Here is a 23440-nt window from a genome sequence, read left to right as displayed (position 1 = left end):
CAGTGCCTAAAAGGTCAAGTTTAGACTGTTGGGTAATCTGATCTTTACTAAACACAGTTTCTAGAGCTTGTTAGGAAATCAATGGAGAGGCTTAAACTTTAGAAAAATGAAGACACTGAGGGGAAGATTGAAGTAACTGAGGTTTATTCAACCCAGAGAGGTCAGGTGAAAACACCAACTCAGGCTATTCACGCAGTGTCCATAGCAGTGAAACTGTGGTGTCTGTCACAATATGGCCAGTTCTAGTTGGTAAAGAGCAGCTGCCTCAAGCCCTCCCAATAAAAACTCTCCTGACAATCTGACCTTCCCCGGAAGGGCCAGTCTTCCTTCATGATTCAGGGACTCGAGGGCTAACTCCTGGCAAGACAGGTAGGGGACAGCAGGACTCTGTTCCCACATTGTATTATTAGTTCCAATTCACTGATACCCAGGTTATACTGTTAATAAATGTTTTGAACATTGACCTAAGTATGAGATGCTGATAGATCTAAAGATGGTGGCCAAAATAATTTGATAATATGTATCCAGAGCCTGGAACATGCATCTTCCAGGAGTTGATCTCATGGTAGTGATGAAAGATACACCAAGAACTATGTCTGGGGTGTTCTTTGCAGTGTTGTCTCTGAAAGCCAGTGATGGTCAACAACTTAGAGGGGGATGATTATATTATAGGATGAAACCATAACAGTATCTTGCTGCCACTGAAAAGTCATGCTTTCAAAGAAATTTTGAAGACCTGGGAAATTGCTCAGGATGAAATGAAGGTTTAACAAGAGAAATAAAACTGTAATTGGTACCATCAAAAATATGCAAAAGAAATTTTCTATATCTATAGAAGTAGACAGAAACTGTTGTTTGGTGGGATTGTGGGTGGTTAATTTTGATTTATTTATTTCTTTATACAAATATTTCCCAAATGTACCAATAGTCATTATTCTCACTCCTACCTTGGGATAAGGTTTTTTTGTTTGTTTGTTTTTTTGATGGTAAAAATAGAATTGCTCTTTTTAAAAAACATGTATAGTATAGTTTGTCAGGTTTCAGTCAGAAAAGCAAGGCTGCTGAGGGAAACACATGCTGAGGGAAATCACATGCAAAGAGATTAACCCTTAATGTAATCACAGAAACTAGCTAAGCACTTCCTGTAAAGCTGCTGTCTTTGCTTCTAATGCTGGAGCTTTATGTCCTTGAGCAGGCAATTGGGAGGGAGGGTGAGTGTAAAGAGAGGGGAACAAGGACAGGCTGGAGTCCACAGGGACAGACTGACTCATGAGGCAGGTCCCACTGGCTGACCCTGGACTGGGTGTCCTGCAGAAGCCTGAGCCATTAGTCATGGAGTTCAACACCCACATGCACGTGCGCACACATACAAACACACACACATCCCTGGCCAAGGAGAGGCTGGAGGAGGATCCGGGGAAGGTGGAGCAGTTGTATACCTGCCTACTGATTCCCACCAATGAGGTGAGCCAGCTGATAAAGGACAGTGCCTATAAACTACAAAATGGCTGCTGCTTCACTGCCACCCTGCACATCTTCCCCATAAGAGTCTCTTGTGGCTTGCCCTCCCTGAAACCTGTAGGCAGTTGGCTCAGTCCAGCACAACTGAGCGACTTCACTCTCACTTTTCACTTTCCTGCATTGGAGAAAGAAATGGCAGCCCACTCCAGTGTTCTTGCCTGGAGAATCCCAGGGACAGGGGAGCCTGATGGGCTGTTGTCTATGGGGTCGTGCAGAGTCAGACACGACTGAAGTGACTTAGCAGCAGCAGCAGACAACTTGAACATTGCAAAGCCACTTCATATTTCTCTTTGAAATTAGGAGGAAAAATAAATATCATTTAAAATATAACTAGTGCTTGTGTTGTCAAGACAACTCTGGCTTTTTTTTTTTTTTTTCTTTAGCTCAGGGGCCCTTTATTTACTCTTCCTTGGGAGGATTAAAACAAAGGTGAATCTGTAAATCACCCAGAATTTTTCAATACCATTTATCTCTTTTAGCAGTGACTGAAAGCATGGTGATTTTTGGTCCTGATGAGATGGCCTCAGCTTTCTGCTGAAGGGAAACTGTTTCTCATGGCCCTTTCTCCCCTAAGTAGCATAATCTCATAGCCAATGCCCCATTTTCTGTCTTTATTTTCTTTTTGTTACAAAAGCCAGTGCTATCAAAATGAGCACCAGTTTTCAGAATCGGAGTCCAAAATTCATGGATTCTCTGTCTCTGGCAGCCCTTAAACCAAAGTTGTATCCCTGTCAAAGGCAGGTGGTTCACGAGGATTTACTTATCTCCTCTTCCTATAATCTTTGTCTAATAATATCATTTGGGTGCCGTTTTTCCTCGTTACCAGTTCTATCATTCCAGCTGTGCCTGCTACCACTCCTGCTGTGGGGTGTCCAGATGGTCCTGAATGCATAGTTTGTGTTGTCATTAACATTGACTCAGCTCAGTGAAGAAGTGGAGAACAAGCTTGACCATAGAATGAACCAAAGCATATCTATCTTTCTTCTTTGGTACTTGGGGAAGTGAGTGAACAGTTTCTGGATTCTTCTGTTGGGGTGTAGCCCTCCAGTTCTGTAGAGTTCTCTGGTTTTCAGTCTAGAGGTACTACCAGTGAGAGGACTCCCCGCCTCCCTTGGGGTGGATTGGCTCCAACAGTTTTTCCATTAATGGATCTGCCTGAAGGTTTCCTAAATTTTGTCCCTCACAGTTGTTCTAAACTTCAGCGTAGTGTGACTGACTCTCTTTTTTCCATCATAAATAGAAGCCAAGTAATAACTGTAAGAAAGACTTTGCATAGTTAAAGTCCATCTAAAGGGTAATCTGAGAAGGCAGGGTACCCCACTTATTAGCTAGCTGTGTGACTTGGGGCATATTTCTTAACAGCTCATTTCTCTCTTCTCTATACAATGAGGTCAAATTCATAAAATTGTTGTGAAAATTGAGAAAATACGATTTTGAAGTTGTCAGAGAACTTGGGGTGTGGCGATGTTAATGTTATCACTGATAATGTCAGTGATGGTGACAGTAATTGAAATAATGGTGTGGACTGAGTTTCTGTTCGTTCACACTCATGCTAGCCAGGGATTCAGATTCATATTCATAAATAATGATACCTGGGTTTCTTAGAACAGCACCTCTCCCTTAGTCTCTCACAGGACATTTCAAGGTGCAGATAGTAAGGTAGGAGGGTGCATTGTGAAGATAAGGGAAGAGACCAAGAAAGTCTTTATTGTGAGTGTCAGAAATTGTTAAAGAGGGTCCCCATTTAATTAAGAAGTTCTAGGGATTTTTTGCCTTACTGATCAGTGGGGCTGTCCCTTAACTTCTGAGTAGAACCCTGAATCTGATTTCAGGAGCATCCTTAATTTATGTCTTGGATGATGGAGGTGAAAAGCAAGTCAAATTCCACTCCACTTCCTTCTTACTTTCACCCACATGCCACTGCAGCACTCAGTCCCTGCTGACCTTGGGTAACCAGTGGAGATGCTCACATCATTGGGCTTGCCTGGCAAGCAGTTGTGAACACTACTTAAACTCTGGAGAGTGGGCATGTATGTGCGTCAAGCTGTGTTGTTAAATAGAATTAAGCTTCCTTCTTTGTGGCCTAGGAAAGGCAAGTGGTTAGTAAATATCTTCAGTTTTCAACATAAAACAATTAAAGAATATTTTTAGATGACAACATTGCAACTGTTATTTTTGCAATGGAAGAAAGTCCCTTAGTAGTACACAACATCAAGAGGTTCCATTAAACGAGTCAATATTCACAAATGAGTAACTTATTAGGTCTAAATGAACTGGATTTACAAGTTCTCTGCTCAGCAGCAAAATTTGTTCAAAGTTGCAGCGTTATAATCTAATGTGTGTTCTAGCTGTATGATTTCTGAAACTAAGGTAATAAAACAAAATGTCAGTGTTGAGGAAATAATAAAAGAATGTTTCAACAAAGTAGCAGATACCATTACTATTAGGAGTCTTTTTATTGAAGTATAGTTGATGTGTAATACTGCAGAAGTTACAAGTGTACAATGTAGTGATTCAGAATTCTCAAAGGTTATACTCCATTTATAGTTATTATAAAATATTGGCTGTATTCCCTGGGACATACAGTGTATCCTTGTAATTTATTGCATACATAGTAGTTTGTACCTCTAAATCTCCTCCCAGCCTGGTCCCTATCCCTTCCCTCTCCCCACTGGTAATCACTAGTTTGTTTTGTGTATCTGTGAGTTTGCTTCTTTTTTGTTATATTTACTAGTTTGTTGTGTTTTTTAGATTCCACATGTAAGTGATACCATACAGTATTTGTCTTTCTCTGTCTGACTTATTTCACTTTAGCGTAATGCCCTGCAAGTTCTATCCATGTTGTTGCAAATGGCAAATTTTCATTATTTTTTATGAATGAGTAGTATTCTGTTGTGTGTATACCACATCTTCTTTATCTGTTCATCTGTTGATGGACACTTGGGTTGTTTCCATATCTTAGAAATTATAAATAATGTTGCCATGAGCATTGAGGCGCATGTATCTTTTCGAATTAGTGTGCTTGGTTCTTTTGGATATATCCCCAAGAATGGAGTTGCTGGCTGATATGGTAGTTCTATTTTTAGTGTTTTGAGAAGCCTCCATGCTGTTTTCCACAATGGCTGTTACTGTTAGAAGTCTTAAACTTAATTACCAGGGTGGAGTTTCTGGCTTCCAATAAATTGACATTCTCTAAAATTTCTAAAAAATGAAAACTAGCAAACTTCTAATAACTTTCTCCTCAGTCGTGTGATAAACTAGTTTATCCTGGTTGATTATTCTTGTGTGTGTGTGAAATGTTTTTTATGCAAAAACATGTATAATATAATAAATACCTGCATTTAACAAATGCTAACATTTTTTAATACCATGGATTTTTAAGAAAGAAATAAAACATGGTAAACATTGTTGAAACCCAAAGGTGACCTCTATTCTGAAGGTGATATGTTTTCCTTTGCGCATATATATATTTCTGTCTCTGAATGTATATATCCATTAACAATATATGGTATGTCTTCATTTTAACTGCCATATAATGTTTCATTATATGAACATGCTGCAGCTTAATTATTTTTATCCCTCTTTGAATAATATTTGTTTCCAAGTTTTCATTATTTAAAAAGAAAATGGCAGCAAATATCCTTATGTATATGTTCAAAAATTTCCCTAGGGTAGGCACCTAGACATGTAATTACTGTGTTGTTGGATTTGACATTTTCACCTTAATTGCTCTCTAAGGTGCTTGTAATAGTTTCTACCTGCAGCAAATTAGTCATCAACCATCCAAGGGCTTGGTATTGCTGGAGGGGGTGGAACTAGTGTCTGTATGCCCTGATCAATCACTTTACATAAGTTTGAATGTTTTGGGTACAAGATACTGTCATTAAAGTTCTTCAGTTTTCTCTCCTAGAGCTTAGCAAATCAAATTAAAGTACAAATTCCTGGAGTAGAAAGTAAACATTTCATTTAAAAAAGAAAAACTCAAAGTTTAGAGAATGAAAGCATTCCACTCAAATAGCCATAAAGCTGGACCAAAGTACAAAATGTTACAAGTACCTAAAAATGGCCCATTCCCTCAGCATTCTGTTTATTTGGTTTGACTACAAAGGAAACCGCTCTGTGTGTGGTTCAGTCTTCCTCTCCTCTAGACCTCTTTGCACCCTCAGGTCCAGACCCAGGGAAGCTGTGTTTCCATCTTTAGCCAGCTCTTGACTGATATATGCCATCATCAAGCACAGGAAGTTCCTCTGAGGCCTCCGCCAGTTCCCTGGCGGGTGACTGAAGTGCAGGTGCAAAACCAGCACGTCTGCACAAACAGGCACAGTGGCTGGAAAAGCACACAACGGGTCTCTTTCTTTTCTTCTAACCAGAGCACCCTTTTCTGGGACATCTCTCTATACAAATTATAAAAGCCTCTCCCCTTTCTTGTACTCCACAATTCCTTCAGATACTGAGAAATTGCGATGGGTAACTCGATGCTTGTCTATCCTCCCTGCCTACAGTCTGAGGTGGTTTCCATGTACAAGTAAGTCAGTTCATGGGCTTGGAGATTGCTGGTCTATGATTCTTCACTCTGCTTTGTCCTTTGCAGCCTTGTGAAAACAGTGGATATGTATCTGCTCTGTGGATACCATCTCTCTTTTGTGCTTCCTCCTACTTGCATTTCTTCAGTGAGGAACACCCTTCATGCAAGGCCTTGCTTCCCCTCTAATTAGAGAACACCAGGGTGGTAGACAGAGGGAGAGAATGACCCTGTGTTTAGCATTCACTTACCGTCTTTCAAACAACAGTGAAAATAAATAGGCAACATATAGCTGAGACAAAGTAAGGTATCTTGGTTGGACAAACCAATTAACATGGAGTCATGGGGAGTGTGGGGGTTGTGTGTCCTGTGGAGCTCTATTTTCCCCTCTGGAACGGGGGCTAGAGAAGCAAGCCCCACGGCTTTCACTCTGTACTTGTCACTCACGCCTGCATCTGTGCTGTGCTGTGCAAAGAACGCTCTTACTTCTGGTCCAGTGGAAGAGACTTGGAGCTGTGGGTTTGGATGGAGATCTTGGGAGAGCAGTTGTTCTCAGCTACCAGAGAGCAGCTAACTTTGGCTTCCAAATCTCAATTGTTAAGCAGATTCCTTTTGACAGCTCAGCTGCAGGACGAATTCCATCATGTGTTGATTGCAGAGTTTGGAATACATGACAGTCTTGGAGCTCTCACTCTTTGTCATAGAATACTTGTCAACAGTGCCATTGTGGAACCAGGGTTCTAAATGCAACTCTGTGAGACCCTTTGAGCCCCTTGCCTCTGTGTTGGAGCACATAGGCATTGGTCCATTGCATTTCCAAAATTCTGCAATCTGCAGGTATAGAATTGCACCCTGAATGAGTGTTCTCAGCAATCACTGCATCTCTGGAAAAGAGTATCGCTATATCTCACACATGAGACTCCAGAACTAGCCTCCTGTTCTGGTTATCACCAGCCCAGGGACATGTAGCTCATGAGACAGTCCAGACCAACATACCTCCTCTGTGTCAGTTTTCCTCTGGACTGTGGCTTCCTTCCCTGGTTAATGGAATTCACTGTGAATAACTCCAAGCAGAGATGGCAAAAAGATTTATCTTAATTACCAACTGTATAAACAACGAGGGATTGAAGCCCAGAGGGCTTTGAGAAGCATTTGGAGGTTATAAATAACCTCAATACGAATAGTGTGGTAATTGATGAGCACTGTCTGCCATGACACATGATGGGAGAATGTAGCATGTGTAATAGTTATATATCCTTCTTGCTCTTGAAGGATCCTGTTATGCCTAGATTATGGTTGTACATAAGTGTCACCTACCATGCTTCTTTCCCTTGGGTCTCTCCCTGGTTTGCTTCAGATTCTCTAGGTCCTATGATACTTACTTCCATAAAACACCACCCCAAGTCAGCCTGACTTCACCAGCTCCAGGAGACAGGTTTAGGAAAGACATCAGTAGAAGAAAGTACCAACTTTGGATGAGAGATCAAAGAAGGAAAAAAAAAGCCACTTTACTTGAGTTTTTCCTGTGTGTGTGTGTGTGTATATATATATATATTTTATTTTTTTTCATTCTTTTAGCTAATAGCTCTAGCACACCTAATGTTATTGAATCCATGTTATGGTTGGTGCATTTCAGAGCTTCTTCCCCTTGAGAAGTAGGAATAAGTTTTGAGCTCCCAGTGTAAGTTAGAATGTGCCTCTAGTAACTTCTTTGTGGGGTTCTCCAGATTCTTACACTCCAGAAACGGAGTAATGTGTGGAACAAGAAACAGGTCGCAGTAGAAAGCCTACTGAAGAATACCAACTTTAAGTTAGTGTCTTAAATTCTCTTGTTAATCTTCAGTGCACTGTGGAACAGCATTGACTGGAGCAGCCTTAGGATGCCATCCCTTCATCTATCCCCATATGTAAGGAAAGGCGGTTTATGTTTCCTCAGTTTCTAAGCTCCGTTTGCCCACATCCTCACATGTAGGCATTTCTGAGATGGTGACATCTTCCGATGGATGCCTTTCTCTTTCTTTGCCAAAATTGCTGTTATTAATTCAGTTGTATTCTGAATTAAAGAGTCAGTGATGACTTAAAACCAGAAATACAGTTATGACTCTCCTTGCAGGGGACAGTTAACCCTGCCATAGCATTTCTCACAGGCATCCTGAGAATGCTTCCCTTAATGGAACATGCCTCTATGGGCTCACTGTTTCCCCCAATTCTCTTCATAGTTTAATTACTATTTTCCAAAGTCCTCTCTTTATGGTCTCGTGTTAAGTGTTATACTGCAAATCATAAACACACTTTGATTGTTTTCCCAAGAGCAGGTTACAGAACATCAAAACCTGCTTTCCAGCATTCTGAAAGGCGGGTCTGGTAGCAAATCTGGCAGCAAGATGTGAGGCAACAAAGGCCACTGACACCACTGGTTGGATTTCCACATGCATGAGGGCCCAGTGGTGTGTGTCCAAACATGTCGACTCACCAACCAGCTGGACTGAGTCGTACCTGGGTCTATAGCACTCGCAGGTGAAATGTGGGTCAAAGACTCTGCTCTTCACAGGTTACATAGAAGTAATTTGCTTTAAGTCATTGCACACCTTTGTGTCATAGGCAGCAGGGAAATGTGTCATTTCTGAAAATAATAATCGGAGCCTTTTTCTTTTTCTATGTCATGAAAATGAAGGGAAATTGTCATCTAAAATTGGCTTCAGATGTTCGATTTACATTGATTGAGATGTTTAGGTTTCAGTCAGTTTCTATGCCATGAAGTACTTTGCCAAAAAAGTGACTTGTTAAAATAAATGAAATAAATATCTCGTAGTTTGGAAAATGGGCTGTAAAGTCTCAGCTTCTAGTTCTTGAGGATTGTGGCTATTTTCTCAGCTATATTAGCACACGAAGTGCATTTTCCCTAAGGATCCTGTAGCATGTGACTTGTAAGATTTCAGTTCTGTAAGGTCAGCCAAGACTTTTTCAGGAAAGAAGAGGGTGTTGGAACAGATTGGGCCCCTGAGTTGTTTAAGAAATGCAGCTGGTCTCCTTACTGTTGAAGTCACACTGTTACTCTTTGTTTCATCGCTGCTGTTCCCACAGAGAGACTAGACGTCTTTAAAGTGGCACTCTTAATTTTGGAGAGAATAAAAGTGATAGCTGGCTGAGAAGTAGCACAAGCCTGATTTTTTTTTTTTTTTTTTTTTTGAATAGTGGTCAAGTGTAGTTTTCTTTCTGGCTGGGGTGAGAGTTGGGGAGTTGGGGAGTGGGTCTAAACTCACTGAGTTGACCACTTTTTTTTGGTAAGGAGTGAAAAATTTCTTAGACGTATTCCAGGGGACTTCACTCGTGGTCCAGTGGCCAAGACTCTGTGCTCCCAATGCACGGGTCCCTAGTTTAGTCCCTAGTCAGAGGATTAGATCTCGCATGCTGCAACTGAAGATCCCATGTGCTGCAACTAAGACCAGTGTAGCCAAATAATTAATTGTGTGTATGTGTGTGTGTGTGTATAAAAGAAGTGTCTCAGCTATTTGACCAGCAAATTTCTGGGGAGGATAGAGAACCAGGTGCATCTGTGGATATAATGGGGGAGGGGTAAAGTAGAATAGTCTCAGTGGTTTCAAATCAGTCTCAGAGATGCATAAATAGAAACCATGCCACACAGACTAGACAAGGCAGTGGAAGCAGGCAGAATTGAAGTGAAGTGAATTGGTAAGGATGGGGTAGATGTTCTTTAGCAAAAGCTTTGGGCTTCCCAGGTAGCACGAGTGTTAAAGAACTTGCCTGCCAGTGCAAGAGATGTAAGGGATGCAGGTTCGATCCCTGGGTCAGGAAGATCCCCTGGAGGAGGAAATGGCAACCCACTCCAGTATTCTTGCCTGGAGAATCCCATGAACAGAGGAGTCTGGCAGGTTATGGTCCATAGGGTGCGACTGAGCACGCACACACAAGCATTTGTGTAATTTAGACGTGATGAGTCTGGTGCAAAGTGTTAGTCATACAGCTTGGTTTCCACATTACACCTTTGTAGACTGTGTCCTCTTCAACCAGGAAGTACTAGTCATCTTTTATTTTGCTAAATTGTGGTTTCATTGAAATGCCAGGAAAAAAAAATTCTGAATGTTCTGTCTATAGCACTCTTCAGAGTAATCTTCACTTTTCACTATTTTTGAGCTATTTAACAAACCTGCAGATTGTTTTTAAAAAAAAAAAAACTGATCACAGTGCAAATGTTCTTGTCCATTGAAATGTCTTGTGTCTAATGTAGTTGCTCATTGCCCTATTGACTAGTTTTGCATCTGTAAATTAATGTCTATATATCTTTGCTAAAAAATTTTCTTTTGAACCTGTTCTGACATCTTACTGTTTCTCTCTCATTTACTCATGAGTTCAACAAAATCTTTGACTTGAGTCATGCCGAAATCATGCCATTTACTTTAAAAAAATTATCCTTTGTCAATACAGAATTTTAAACATAGAACTGATAGGGGGCTACCTTACTTTAAGTAATCTAAGATCTTTAATCATATTTTAAATGAGTATATGATATGCTAGTGTCTAGCCCTGTCTGGGAAAACATGCCTTGTCTATCAGTTTTACTGAACTTGATACCTGCATCCACTAGAGCAAGGGAAGAAGCAGAACTCAGGTCAGAAGAGGAGTCAGGCTTCATACATGGAAGAAGTTCCTGTGATGTTTGAAGAGGTGGAGGTACAGGAAAGGAGCATATGTGTCATCAGTGAGCCTGGGTCCTACTTCATTTCTGTTGTTTTAGAGATGACATGTCCTCAGTCTTATAAGAAGAAAACTGATTTTACTATTGAGTTTGTGGCAAACTTTGTTAAAGTATGTGTGCTTGATAAAATGCAGACTGTCCATGTTTACCTTTGTTTCATGTATCTTTTATTCTAAATCAAAAATGTCACTTGTTGTGGCCCATCAGGAAAGCAAGAACTTGTTCTCTTTCCTCTTGCAGAGATATTCATTCTGCTCAGATATCTATCTCAGATGCCCTCTCAGTAGAGACTGTGTAGAGTTGAGCATCGCTGACAAGCACATTCCTTTTATAGGAATTCAGATGGCTTATATTGGAGTTATTTTTCCAAGTAGCAGACATGAGAGTGTGATGAGCGTATGGAAATTTTGAGGTGTTTTTTTTTTTTATGAATTGAGGAAGATAAATGTTTGCTGTTCAGTCACTGGAGAACTTTTGGCCTGGTTAGGAGATGACTCTGGGAGGACATAATAGCTTTTTTTTTGAATCAATTAAATATTTGCTGGGTTATTGCTCATAGGAGAAATTAGACTTAGTCCGTATAGTTCCCAAGGGCAAAACTAAGGCCAAGAAGTTCTTGGAGTTACAAGGAGACACCTGCCAGTTCAGAATGAGGTGAGTTTTCTGACAGTCAGTGAGAATGCTGGTTCCAAACAACACTGGGCCCTCGAAGCCTTCTCTCAGAGAACACATGATCGATCACCTGCCGGTGACCTTCTGTAAGGAATCCTTGTGAGGAGAAACTCAAACTAGGGTGTCTCCAGGGTCAAAGACATAGCTATATAATTACGTGATGGCTTGCCTTACAAACATGCAGATGTTTTATAGCATGAGGAGAAGTGAAGAAGAACGTTTGCTCTTCTCCTGTGATTCTAAATGCTAAATATGAAAGCTCCTGCTATGGCGAGTCACCCTCCAGTCTTTCTAGAAAATGACTGACATTCTGAGGCTCAGGAAGAGGTGTTGGATTTCCTGGCGGATGAAGAAGCTGCTGTTCTGTAATCGTTCTTGTGTGGGCCCAACCGGATTTTGGCAGCAGTTACGTTTGATGTGTAATTGTGGCCATGGCCAAAAAATGTAACCAGGGTTGGCAGTCCCAGGAACCACATGACTCTCTTGAACTGTGACAACATAGGAATTACTTTTTGAAACCAACTGCCTGAGTTTGGCAAACTTCAGACATGGGATATAGTTTCAGCCCACTGCTAGGGGTCAGAGGTGAGGGTTGGAAGGACTGAGTAAAGCAACTGTCTCAGGAATGCAAGTTTGTGGACCTACTGGGTTTTCTTTTCCTGATGAAAGAAGAGCAAGAGGGAAGGAGTTGGAGGCAAATATCAGGATTTAAAAGACCTAATGATTCTGTGCTATTTTTAAAAAAGGAGATTTCAGGAAGCAGCAATCTTGGTAAGAACGTAGACTTTTCAGAGTCTGTTCCATCTCTTGCAAAAATGCACATTACTGGGGAAATCCCATACAGTTTATGTGCTCATCCGAACTTAAACTGGGGTTTACTGGACATAGAGTGGCTTTGAGGAAAGGAGAAAGCATGGAAAACAGTTGGTGATCAAGTAAGAATTTTGAGAATTTTGATGTACTCCCACCCTCTTGAGAGTCAAGCTTAATCTAGCACAGAGGTTGGCAAACTGTGGCCCTTGGGTCAGATCCAGCCAGTAGCCTGTTTTTGTAAATGAAGTGTTACTGAGACAGGGCAGGGCCCCCTCTCTTTAAGTGTTATCTGTAGCTGCTTTCTTTACCACTGAGCCACCTGGGACGCCTGCCAAGCAGGGGACATGGGTTCAGTCCCTGGGTCAGGAAGATCCCCTGGAGAGGGAAAGGGCAACCCACTCCAGTACTCTTGCCTGGGAGATCCCATGGACAGAGGAGCCTGGCAGGCTACAGTCCATAGGGTCCCAAAGAGTTGGACACGACTTAGTGACCAAACCACTACCACAGTCGCTGCTTTTGCGTGTGCAAAAGCAGAGTTGAATCGAGTAGTTGCAACAGACTGTGTGGTCTACAAAGCCTAAAATATGTATGATCTGGCCCTTTACAGAAAAGGCTGGCTGTTCCATACTTCATCATGGCCATCTTTTAAGAAGATACTAATTATACTACTACTGTTGAGTTAGAAGGGAAAGATTGTTGTTGTTCAGTCACTCAATTGTGTCCAAATCTTTGCAACCCTATGGACTGCAGCACACCAAGCTTTTCTGTCCTTCACCATCTCCCAGAGCTTGCTCAAACTCTTATCCATTGAGTCGGTGATGCCATTCAACCATCTCATCCTCTGTCATCCCCTTCTCTTCCTGCCTTCAAACTTTCCCAGCATCAAGGTCTTTTCCAATGAGTTGGCTCTTCGTATCAGATGGCCAAAGTATTGGAGCTTCAGCCCAATATCAGTCCCTACAATAAATATTCAGGACTGATTTCCTTTAGGATTGACTTGTTTGATCTCCTTGCAGTCCAAGGGACTCTCAAGAGTCTTCTCCAACACCACAGTTCAAAAGGATCGATTCTTTGGCACTTAGCCTTCCTTCTTTATGGTCCAGCTCTCACATCTGTACATGACTCCTGGAAAAAACATAGTTTTGACTAGATGGATCTTTGTCAGCAAGGTAATGTCTGCTTTTTAATATGCAGTCTAGATTTGTCATAGCTTTTCTTCCAAGGAGCAAGTGTCTTTTAGTTTCATGGCTGCAGTCACCTTCTGCAGGGATTTTGGAGCCCCCCAAAATAAAGTCTGTCACTGTTTCCATTATTTCCTCATCTATTTGCCATGAAGTGATGGGGCTGGATGCCATGATCTTTGTTTTTTGAATGTTGAGTTTTAAGCCAGCTTTTGCACTCTCCTGTTTCACTTTAAGAGGCTCTTTAGTTCCTCTTTACTTTCTGCCATCAGGGTGGTGTCATCTGCATATCTGAGGTTATTGATATTTCTCTCAGCAATCTTGATTCCAGCTTGTGCTTCATCCAGATAGCAGAAGGTATTAGCAAGGCTGTCCACAAAATATTTTCCCCTCTTCCATCCTACCTGCTCTTCCTCTCACCCGTATTGGTATCTGTTTCCTATCATTCATTTGAGTTTAATAGATGCCACACACCATGGAGACACACCTAAAGAATAAAATTTTGACTTGTCTGGCCCTTTCTGCCTAGAATTCTATTAAAATTTTAGGTATAGAGTGAATTTATTTAACAGCTGTTGTATTGATTAGTCTATGGGGCTGAGCCCATTAAATCCAGAATAGGAATGACAATTCAATGCAACAGGTGACTATTTTGATCATTAACAAGGGATAGAATTTCTTGAAACTGTACGATCATAGTGAACATGTTTTCTAATAGCATTTTCTTTAAAAGCGGAACAGGTTTTATTAGTATTTAGTTGCCTTTGTCCTGTAATGAACATTGTCAGAATGAAGTTTACTTTGTATCATATGAAGCAGTACCTTTCTGCTATTGAGATTCATTTAGTTAAACCTTAATATAGCACTCGGAGAAGGCAATGGCACCCCACTCCAGTACTCTTGACTGGAAAATCCCATGGATGGAGGAACCTGGTAAGCTGTAGTCCATGGGGTCACTAAGAGTCGGACATGACTGAGTGACTTCCCTTTCACTTTCCACTTTCATGCATTGGAGAAGGAAATGGCAACCCACTCCAGTGTTCTTGCCTGGAGAATCCCAGGGACGGGGGAGCCTGGTGGGCTGCCGTCTGTGGGGTCGCACAGAGTCGGACACGACTGAAGCGACTTAGCAGTAGCAGCATAGCACTACTGTTTTTCAGTTGATGGTACTATTGTGCATCACTAGAAGATTTGTAGCCAATCTAAATGGTGAGTGTCTTTCTTTCCTACCAAGTATTATCCAAGAACCTCATGGGTTTGTAACTGAATGGAGATTTATGGCTTTAGTTGGCCAACTGCATGTTGCTCCAGTCTGTGATTTGTGGTCTAGGGAACAACCACAGAGTGTGTCCTTTACAATTGATTGACCTTTGCACAGCCTATTTTGGGCCTTCTAAGAGCATCTTAAAGAAAAAACAATACAGTTCTTACATATTGTTACTTGATCCTATTAAATATTTGTCCTGTGATAATTTCAAAAGAAATATTCTTTACATTAAGACTTAATACTTAAACTGCACTTTGAGACCCATTTATATCACTAAAGACTTCTGATACTACCAAGAAATTGCAACATAATAAGTGTGGAAATTTTAGAACATGTTAGCATGCTTCAGGTAGACAAACCTTATCCCAGATCACACAATTTCTTTGTCTGTAGCTGATATTAGGATTAATTGAAACAGAAAATCCAGTAAGAAGAAATAATTAGAGAAATGTTGTAAAATAATTTTCTGTAGGGAGCAGAAGGGTGCCCTGGTGATGGAGATGCAACACCCCAAATGTTGCACAGTCTTGACTGGATATAGTTCATGTAACACAGAACATTAGAAAAAGTAGAGCTCTTGTCCTAACAGAACTTTCAAACGGATGCTTTCAAACTCCTATTTTAATTGTGAAAATAGCCCTTGTTCTTAGTAAAATGAAAGTGTGAATTGTACAGAAGTTTATAAATAAAAGACTTTTTCTACTACCCTGCTAGCCAGGGGTAGCCATTGTTACATTTTATTATGTCTGTTTCCAGAAATGTTTGTGTGTAGTGTATATATTTTTTTTATAGATTGGAGGTCATATTTTGAATCACTTTTCCCTCCATAATATACTTGGTCTTTTTTTTTTTTTTTTGATGGGGACCCGTTTTTAAAGTCTTTATGGAATTTGTTACAATATTGTTTATATTTTATGTTTTGGGTTTTTACTTTTGTCCACAAGGTGTGTGGGATCTTAGCTCTCTGACCAGGGATTGAACCCACACCCTCATGTATTGGAAAGTGAAGTTTTAACTGCTGGACCATCAGGGAAGTCCCTACTTGGTCAACTCTACTTCATTCTTTGCTACTGCTACAAAGTAGTTTATTCAACCACTTCCCTTTCATATACTTGTTAACTTTATTTGCTGATTCAAACAGTTCTGGAGTGAAACAAATCTTTGTAATATGTATCTGTGCAAGTGTAATCATAGGCTAAATTTCTGAATAGACTTACAGAGTCAAAGACTATGTGTGTTTTAAATATGAACAATTACTGTCAAAATTTATGTTCAAACTGCTACAAATTTTTGTAGCCCTAGTAACAGGGACTTAGAATGGCCATAGCTAGAGATCCTGAAACAGTATATCATCCTAGCTAACATATGTTGAACATTTCTGTGTGTCCGGTTCCCAGAGCTCTTCCCTGGTAGCTCAGCTGCTGAAGAACCCGCCTGCAATACAGGAGACCCTGGTTCGATTCCTGGGTTGGGAAGATCCGCTGGAGAAGGGATAGGCTACCCACTCCAGTATTCTTGGGCTTCCCTGGTGGCTCAGCTGGTAAAGAATCCATCTGCAGTGTGGGAGACTGGGGTTCAGTCCCTGGGTTGGGAAGATCCCCTAGAGAAGACCTTCCCCTGGAGAAGATCTCCTGGAGGAGAGCTTCCAGGAGAACAGCTGCCCACTCCAGTATTCCGGCCTGGAGAATTCCATGGACTGTACAGTCCTTGTGGTGGCAAAGAGTAGGACACGACTGAGCGACTTTCACTTTCACTTTTTCATTAACTTACTGAATCCTTACAATGACCCTATCAGGTAGGCACCACTTTTACAGAAAAGGAAACTAAAGCTGAGTCACACACAGAAATTACTTACCTTTCCTGCCAAAAGTTGTTTAAGGTAGTGAGTGAGTGAGGATTCAAATGCCTGTCTGTTGAAGGTGGTAGAAGTGGAGTACAATCAGCTTGGATTGAGAAAGAGATGACAGTGAAGTGAGAGACAGACGTGTCAACAAATAAATAATGCAGATTTTATTCTTATGGGCAAAATGGTACTGAGAAAAGCAAATGCACTGTTGAGCATTTAAAGAGGATGGGGGAGGATCTCTTGAATTTTTTTTATTTTTAATAGCCACTGACCAGCAATATGGAGTGAAAAATGTGTCGGTTGGAAATGAAGTGAGGTTAGAAATAGACTATGTATTTCTTTACCTTTTAAATGAGTTAGTTAATTAGAGCCTGATTTATAAACAAAAGAAGAAAAAAGAAAAATTCAATATTCTTGAAGGTCCTTTGCACTGTACAAGTTCCCTTTTCTAGTGAAGAGTTTGTTTAGAATTTGAGATTGTAGGAGCAAAATGGAAAACCAAGAAAAGAGGTTAAAGCTGCATTTATTGCAGGTTGAAAGCAAAGGCAGAGTGTCCATCCAGCAGGAAATTTTGTCCATGAATACACTCTTATTGATGCCTATCAAGCTAAGGAAATAGGATGCATTGGATTAGAGAAATAATAAAATAATTAATGTTGAGATTTCCCCCCTCTAATTACCTTAGAAAGGAAGCAGCTGTTGCAAGTTAAAGGTTAACTGAGTCACTGAACAACATAATTTTTTAAATTATTGACTTTAGAAATTGAGCACTCTAAATATATTAATAGTAACAAATGATGTTTCACATAACATCTCAGTATTAGAGTCATGTAGAATCTTAGAGCTTATAGGTGCTTTGAAAAGTCTAGTCTCACCTCTTAATTTGAACAGAAGAAAAACAAGACCCAAAGATCTTCAAACTTAGCGGTAGGTGCTAATTGAATAAACCAACAAGTAAGTTCTTGAATCTCATCTTTGCATGGCCTATCTGGTCATTTTTCCACCATACCATCTCTCTGAATATAAGTGATGTTTGCAAATATTCTTGGAAACCAATTATCAGTGTAGAATTTAAGAACATAAAATGTTTATAATAATTCAATATCTAATAGATTATCTAATAGACCTTCTAAGGATAGACATATAACTTAAATGTTTATTATGTTTTCAAGAGGAAACAAAACTGGATATTAATGTGAATTATACATTCTTTTGTAGAATAAAAAGAGCATTTAATGTGATTGCTACAACTTGTATTTGCATAGGACAATCTTCTCTAAGTGTCTTTAAGAGTTACCTACTATCTATCTTAAAAGAGAGGGGGAAAGCAGTGTTTTTAAAGAATAGAATGAAGGCAATATTTTTGCTTATTTCCCATTAGAAAATTTCTAATGGAATCAGTGAAGTAGGTAGCCAAAAGTAGGGTTAGATGTATATCGTTTAGGGATGGTTTTGTTTATGATTTCAGTGTCTACAGGTGGTCAGTGCCATGGGCTTATCTCCATGAAGACAGACTGTAACATGCAGTGAATAACAGACAGGATAACAGGTTAGGGAGAAGCTTCTTAGTGTTGTCTGCATGCACAGATATAAAGATAAATGAGGTGTTGACAGAGGAGCAAAAGAGTTCCCACAGAAAGCCTGGAGAGAAGATTCAGAGGTAGCCCGAGTAAGACATCAGACCTTAGAATAATATCAGAAATGTTGAATGTAGCAAAAAGTAGCACTAAGGTTTAGGGAAAGGTGAACTCATTTTTATCCGCTAATCATATTTGAGTCTCTTACAGTGAAGTGGTGAAGAGTGAAAGAGCAGCTTTGCACTCAATATGTATTGCTTGTGATTAATCTGAGGTCTCGTTTTAGGAAAAGAGGTTGTCACGATTCTTCTCACTGCCTCTGAATTTCCAGCAGGACGACCTTTAGCAACTCATCTGTACTCCCTTTGCCTCTGTTTCCTCTTCAGCAAAATGAGTGTGATGACAGCTACCTCACAGAGTAGATTAAATGAAGATCACAGTGCTTAGCACAGTGTTTGATGCATGGGAAGAAGCTCTGTATGTGTTAGGATATTGCTGCTGCTTGCGTTACAAATACAGTGATACAGTTTGTACAGGCTTGTGTATTTTTCCATTTGTTTCTCTAGAACAAGTATATAGAACCAAAACAGATGGCCCAAAGAATAATATGTGTTAGAGGTTGGTAATGCATAGAACTCAGTTTCCTTCCAAGAATATTATACAAGTTACCCTTCCATCAGTGATCCCTTTCACGGACTTCTTAGGAGAAAGTCTCCCCCCTTGGCAAGTCTTCACGTCCAGTGCTCTTTAGGGGACCTCTGAGAAAAATTAAATTCAGCTCCTTCTGGCCTGTGTCTCTGTATCACTGGAGACTCCAGCAGCCACACAAAGGAGGGGGAGATTTGGTTCACAGGTACGAGTTTGTCTTGGCTACTGTAGCGCACACACGTCTGTAGAGCACCAGGGAATCACACGGGGAAACTGAAGATGCATTGCTAAAATGAAGGACCCTGAGAATCACTATATCCCTGCTGGGGATATAGTGATAACACTTTGTATTTTTACGAGAAACTTCCACATACCTTAGCTCATTTGATTTTCTCAGCACTGAGGCATGTAAAATAAAATGAAGCTTTCTTCCCCTAATTTTGACTGCAGAATCTAGATCTACTCTTAATCCATTACAATTATTTTAAAAGCATTTTCAAAGTATAGAGAGTTTTCTCTGTGTATTAATCTTAAGCTTCTAAAATGATCTCTCTCCTGTAACCATGAATGTTAAACTTACAACAGTCTGTCATGGGACCCCAGACATGGGACGTGATTTTGTTGTAGTTTTGGAGATTTGCCCTAGTTTGAGGCATTAGAAAGATCTGGCGCCTTCTATTTCATTTTATAGGTTCAAATACCATTGAATATCACTGTGGGTTTTGGCTTGCTGAATACCTTGGTAGCAGTAGGGTTTTGCTAACTTTAATACATCATTTTAAGAGGAGAGAAGGGTTCAGCATTTATACTCCCATTGTAGCTATTTTATTAACATGTTAAATAATAATCAGGGGCTGTTCTAAAAGCTCATCAAATTTCCTTAGCTTTTAAAAGCCATGAAAGTGAAATCCAGTCCAACTTCAAAGCCTCTGCTATAGCCTTTGTCCCCATCATCTGGCTTGTTCAATCTCCAGATGAAATTCATGCAAGTCCCTGAGTTTGGATATCAGTTACTACCAGCCTTTAAGGCACTGTGAGCAACAGTTACTTTGCCCCCTTCTTGTGACTACTTAAAGAAGAGTTTTGAAATTGTTTCTTTTATCTCACCAGAGTAGACCTGCCTAGAAAGATTTGTTTAGAGAAAGTTTCTTTCTTTTCTTTTAAGTAAAGTATAGGACTGAAATGAATAGCCCTACCTTGAAGCCATTATTCCAAGGATGGGGATCCAGGCACAGTAAGTAGTAGTAGCTACTTCATTGTCCAGTACAGCTCTGTGTGCCTAGACCAGCACTTCTCCATGGAAACAAGAGGTATCAAGTGTACTAAGGTGCTCTCTGAATGTGAAGCTAGTGAAGAGCTGGAATTTTCCCCTTCAGGTTTGTTCTGTCACACAAATGACTTAGACCCATACAGGTTTGTATGGAAATCTCTCACCACAAGGCCATCTTCAAGTGGACTTGAGGCTCTGAGGGGACAGAGGCCACAGTCACCTGATTTGGGGGGAAGGTGTGGGCTCAGGTTGACAAAGATCTTCTATCCACGGAAGCCCTAGGGACTCTGGTGCTGACTTCAAGTCACCCTGGTTTGTAAGATGCAGCGATTTAGGAATCGGTTCCTGAATTCCTTGGCTTTCAGTTCTCTTCAGCTCAGATATTTTCTTCCATTACATTTTCTCAAACTCACAAGCTGTCACGGCATAAGGGCTGGACCTGGGACTGATGTGTGTTCATTTTGTTGTCTTTCATCCAATGTTGGGCTTTATTTTACCTCCTCATCTGAAACAATACCTAGTTTTGGTCACATCAAATGAGACCCTTCTTCAAAATATTTACTGTCTGCTGGAGCCTGAATAAACCAACTGCAAAAGTCTAGTTAACAACTGGCCAAATCCCATGGTCATTTTTAAAGACAGCTTCCCCTCTTTTGTGAGTTTCATCCAGACATGTAATCTGGCAGTAGTGTCTTTAGCGCCACACAGAACCTAGAGGTCCTTTGTGCTTGCAACAAACACAGTCTCCTTCCCAATGTTACTGCTCCCCTGAAGGAAAACAGCATTATCTTAACTGCATGTGGCTAAGTTCTCATTTCATCTCCCCTTGCTCCCTGGTTCAGAAAACGTGCCTTTGTCACACCTAATTCTGACTTCAGCACTATCTGTGGAGATTGGATCAGGAGTACCACCCTGGTCAAAGGGACATTCTGGTGATCTAAAGCCAACTTTAAAAGACAAATATCTTACATCTCCATGTCTTCTAATGGTTTGTGTGGGCCATTGTCTAGAGGCTCTGGAAGTCAGATGTTTTTGTGACCATTGTGTATATCTGGTGGTATATCACTTTTTTTTTTTTCTGTCTCTTTAGGACCAGGAAGAAAACAAGGGCGCAACAAGTTGGCCTGAGTTCTACATTGATCAGCTCAATTCCATGGCTGCTGTAGGTATCCTTTCTGTTCTCTGACGCAGTTTACAATGCAAGTTTAGTACAAAGCATGCAGTTGCATAATAAATTCACTTAAGTAAGAACTACCAAATATCATTATCTCTCCAGAGTCCATTCCAAATGTTCAGTGTTGTGGGAGAAAGGGGAGGCAGGAGTGATACTTGGCAAAATGATTGTTTTTCAGTATGTTTTACGTAAAATCAGCACATACTAAAATATAAGTGAGTTTAATGTTACTGGAGGAAATGTAATCATAAATCTGGCTTATGTTCAGCTTTAACTTGCAACTGGTCTTATCAGTCATGTGGAACTTGGATAGGGCAACACCATTCTAAATGCTAATACCATTTAGAAATAGTACAATGAAACTATCCCTTCACTGTTCTCTTCCCCCTCCCCCCCCCTTTTTTTTTTTAAACTGAGGGCTTTCTTGGGTTCTTGGTCTTATAGGGTACTGAAATATTCTTTTACTCATATAAATAATACAAAAAAAAGTTCATGAAATAGGTGGTTTAATGAAAAGGCGTAATAGTAATAATGCTGAGATGTCCTTGGGAAATCTTTGGTAGGTGGATTTTTGATTTAGTAATTGCTAAAAAGGTGTTCTCAATGTCTAAAATGCACATTCCAGTCACATGGATATCTCTGCAGTGTCAGAGTTTTGAGCTGCTTGAGGGATCCAGCAAAGATACACAGCAGAAAGCACATCATCAGCATTTGAGTCTTAATAGCTTAAATCTTGTCCATGTTGATAAAAGTTGGAGGTTTCCCAGCAGAGCAGTCTTTGCTTCCGTGGGCACACTTCTGATTTTAAGAGTGTATCTGTCAGGTTCAACTTTGAGTTTACTCCATTCGAGCAGCTGACAACTTCCATGGTATTCTCTCTACCTCTCCCTTTCCTCCTGTCCCCAGGGTCCTTGGGGAGAATTCACTTCTTATCATTTAGAGCAAACATTCTAGATTGTCTAATATTTTGCTGCTGCTAAAAAAGTTAAAAACTGACTAGAATATGTGAATCATTCACACTTCTGCTAAACTTTCAGAGGCCTTGACTTTTCGTAACTTCCTCTTTTCTAGCTTTTCCTTTGATGAGGCTTCTTCTGCTGTCACACCATGAATAGAATAAACAGCCTGGCACATGTGAACAGAGCTGTATAAATTATAGAAGAAACTGCATAAGCTTTTTGCCCCAAGGGTTTCTCTAAAAGCACAGCAGAAAAGAACAGAAAGTAACCACCAAATCCTTCTACCAGGCATCCGACACAATGATGAGAAAAGAGTGATCTCAGCACTCATATGAATGTGTTAACAGAACATGAGGCTTGTGAGGGCCTTCGGGGATTTTCTCTCCATCCGCCTGAGCAATAATAATACAGAGCCATTTGCATTTCCTGCACGTAAAGGTTATTTCTGAAATCTTGTTCTTGGCTGTTAGGGGAAAAAAAGAGCTGTCAGGCAGGCTGTCTCTCTTTCTAATTAAGTCAGCCTTATTTGATGTCTAACATGGAAAGTTGTTCCTTTGTTAATGTATTCACTTCTATGAGTGGAGAAGTACGAAATAACTGGGTTTTTTCCTTTCTTCAAATTTTAGGGCAGTTTGGTTAATCCGTCCTTTAGTGACTTACTCCACGCCTTGTCTGCAGTTGGCCTGGCTTATTTCCTGTACTAGAAGGTCCCCAATGTGCCAGTTTGTAGCACTTCTTCAAGGGCCTCCCTTCTCCTTCATCCAGATCCTTGGACTACCTTTTGCTACATTCACACATCATCTACATTTCAATTATACTTGCTTCCTAGTCTAAAGCCGTCTCCGAGAGTATCTCCAGGCCCTTAAATGTTAGTGACTTTGTCTTCTATAAGGACACGAGTGTGAGCAAACTCTGGGAGACAGTGAAGGACAGAGGAGCCTGGCAGGCTCCATGGGGGGTTGCAAAGAGTTGGACTTAGCAACTAAACAGCGACAAATGCATTAAACACCTAGCAAAGCTTTCTTCTGCTCCTTGAAGAACAAAGCTAGCATCTTTTCAGGGTTAAGGGTAAAGGCATTATAACAATTGATGAAATAATCAGGCCTTAACACTTCTGCGTCTGTAAAGGAGCAAGGAGGTCTGATAAGACCAGAAACCCTTTGCTGAGTTTTCTGTTTTTCTCACCCTATTAAGTGGCCACCGCCTCCTTAAAGGTCTTGCTAACCTCTCTGGAGGATTCCTCACAACGGAAATTCTGAGACATCATCCCTGG

General features: G+C 40.5%; 1 protein-coding gene across 12 annotated transcripts in view; it reads left to right on the top strand.

Moving 5' to 3' along the window:
• DAAM1 (dishevelled associated activator of morphogenesis 1) overlaps positions 1-23440 on the top strand; it is a 182812-nt gene that overhangs the window by 104521 nt on the left and 54851 nt on the right. For all 12 annotated transcript variants that reach the window (XM_086320447.1, XM_086320442.1, XM_086320450.1 and 9 more), the window contains one exon: positions 21125-21196. In XM_086320447.1, the coding sequence (XP_086176573.1) occupies positions 21125-21196 (72 nt within the window). The remainder of the gene's footprint in view (positions 1-21124; positions 21197-23440) is intronic.

Source organism: Bos grunniens, chromosome 10 (assembly GCF_055505025.1).
Source record: "Bos grunniens cultivar Pamir isolate PY7600 chromosome 10, Bosgru_T2T1.0, whole genome shotgun sequence".
NCBI classification, from domain to species: domain Eukaryota; kingdom Metazoa; phylum Chordata; class Mammalia; order Artiodactyla; family Bovidae; genus Bos; species Bos grunniens.
The sequence above is the reverse complement of the archived record's forward strand: the minus strand, read 5'-3'. Positions and strand labels throughout refer to the sequence as shown.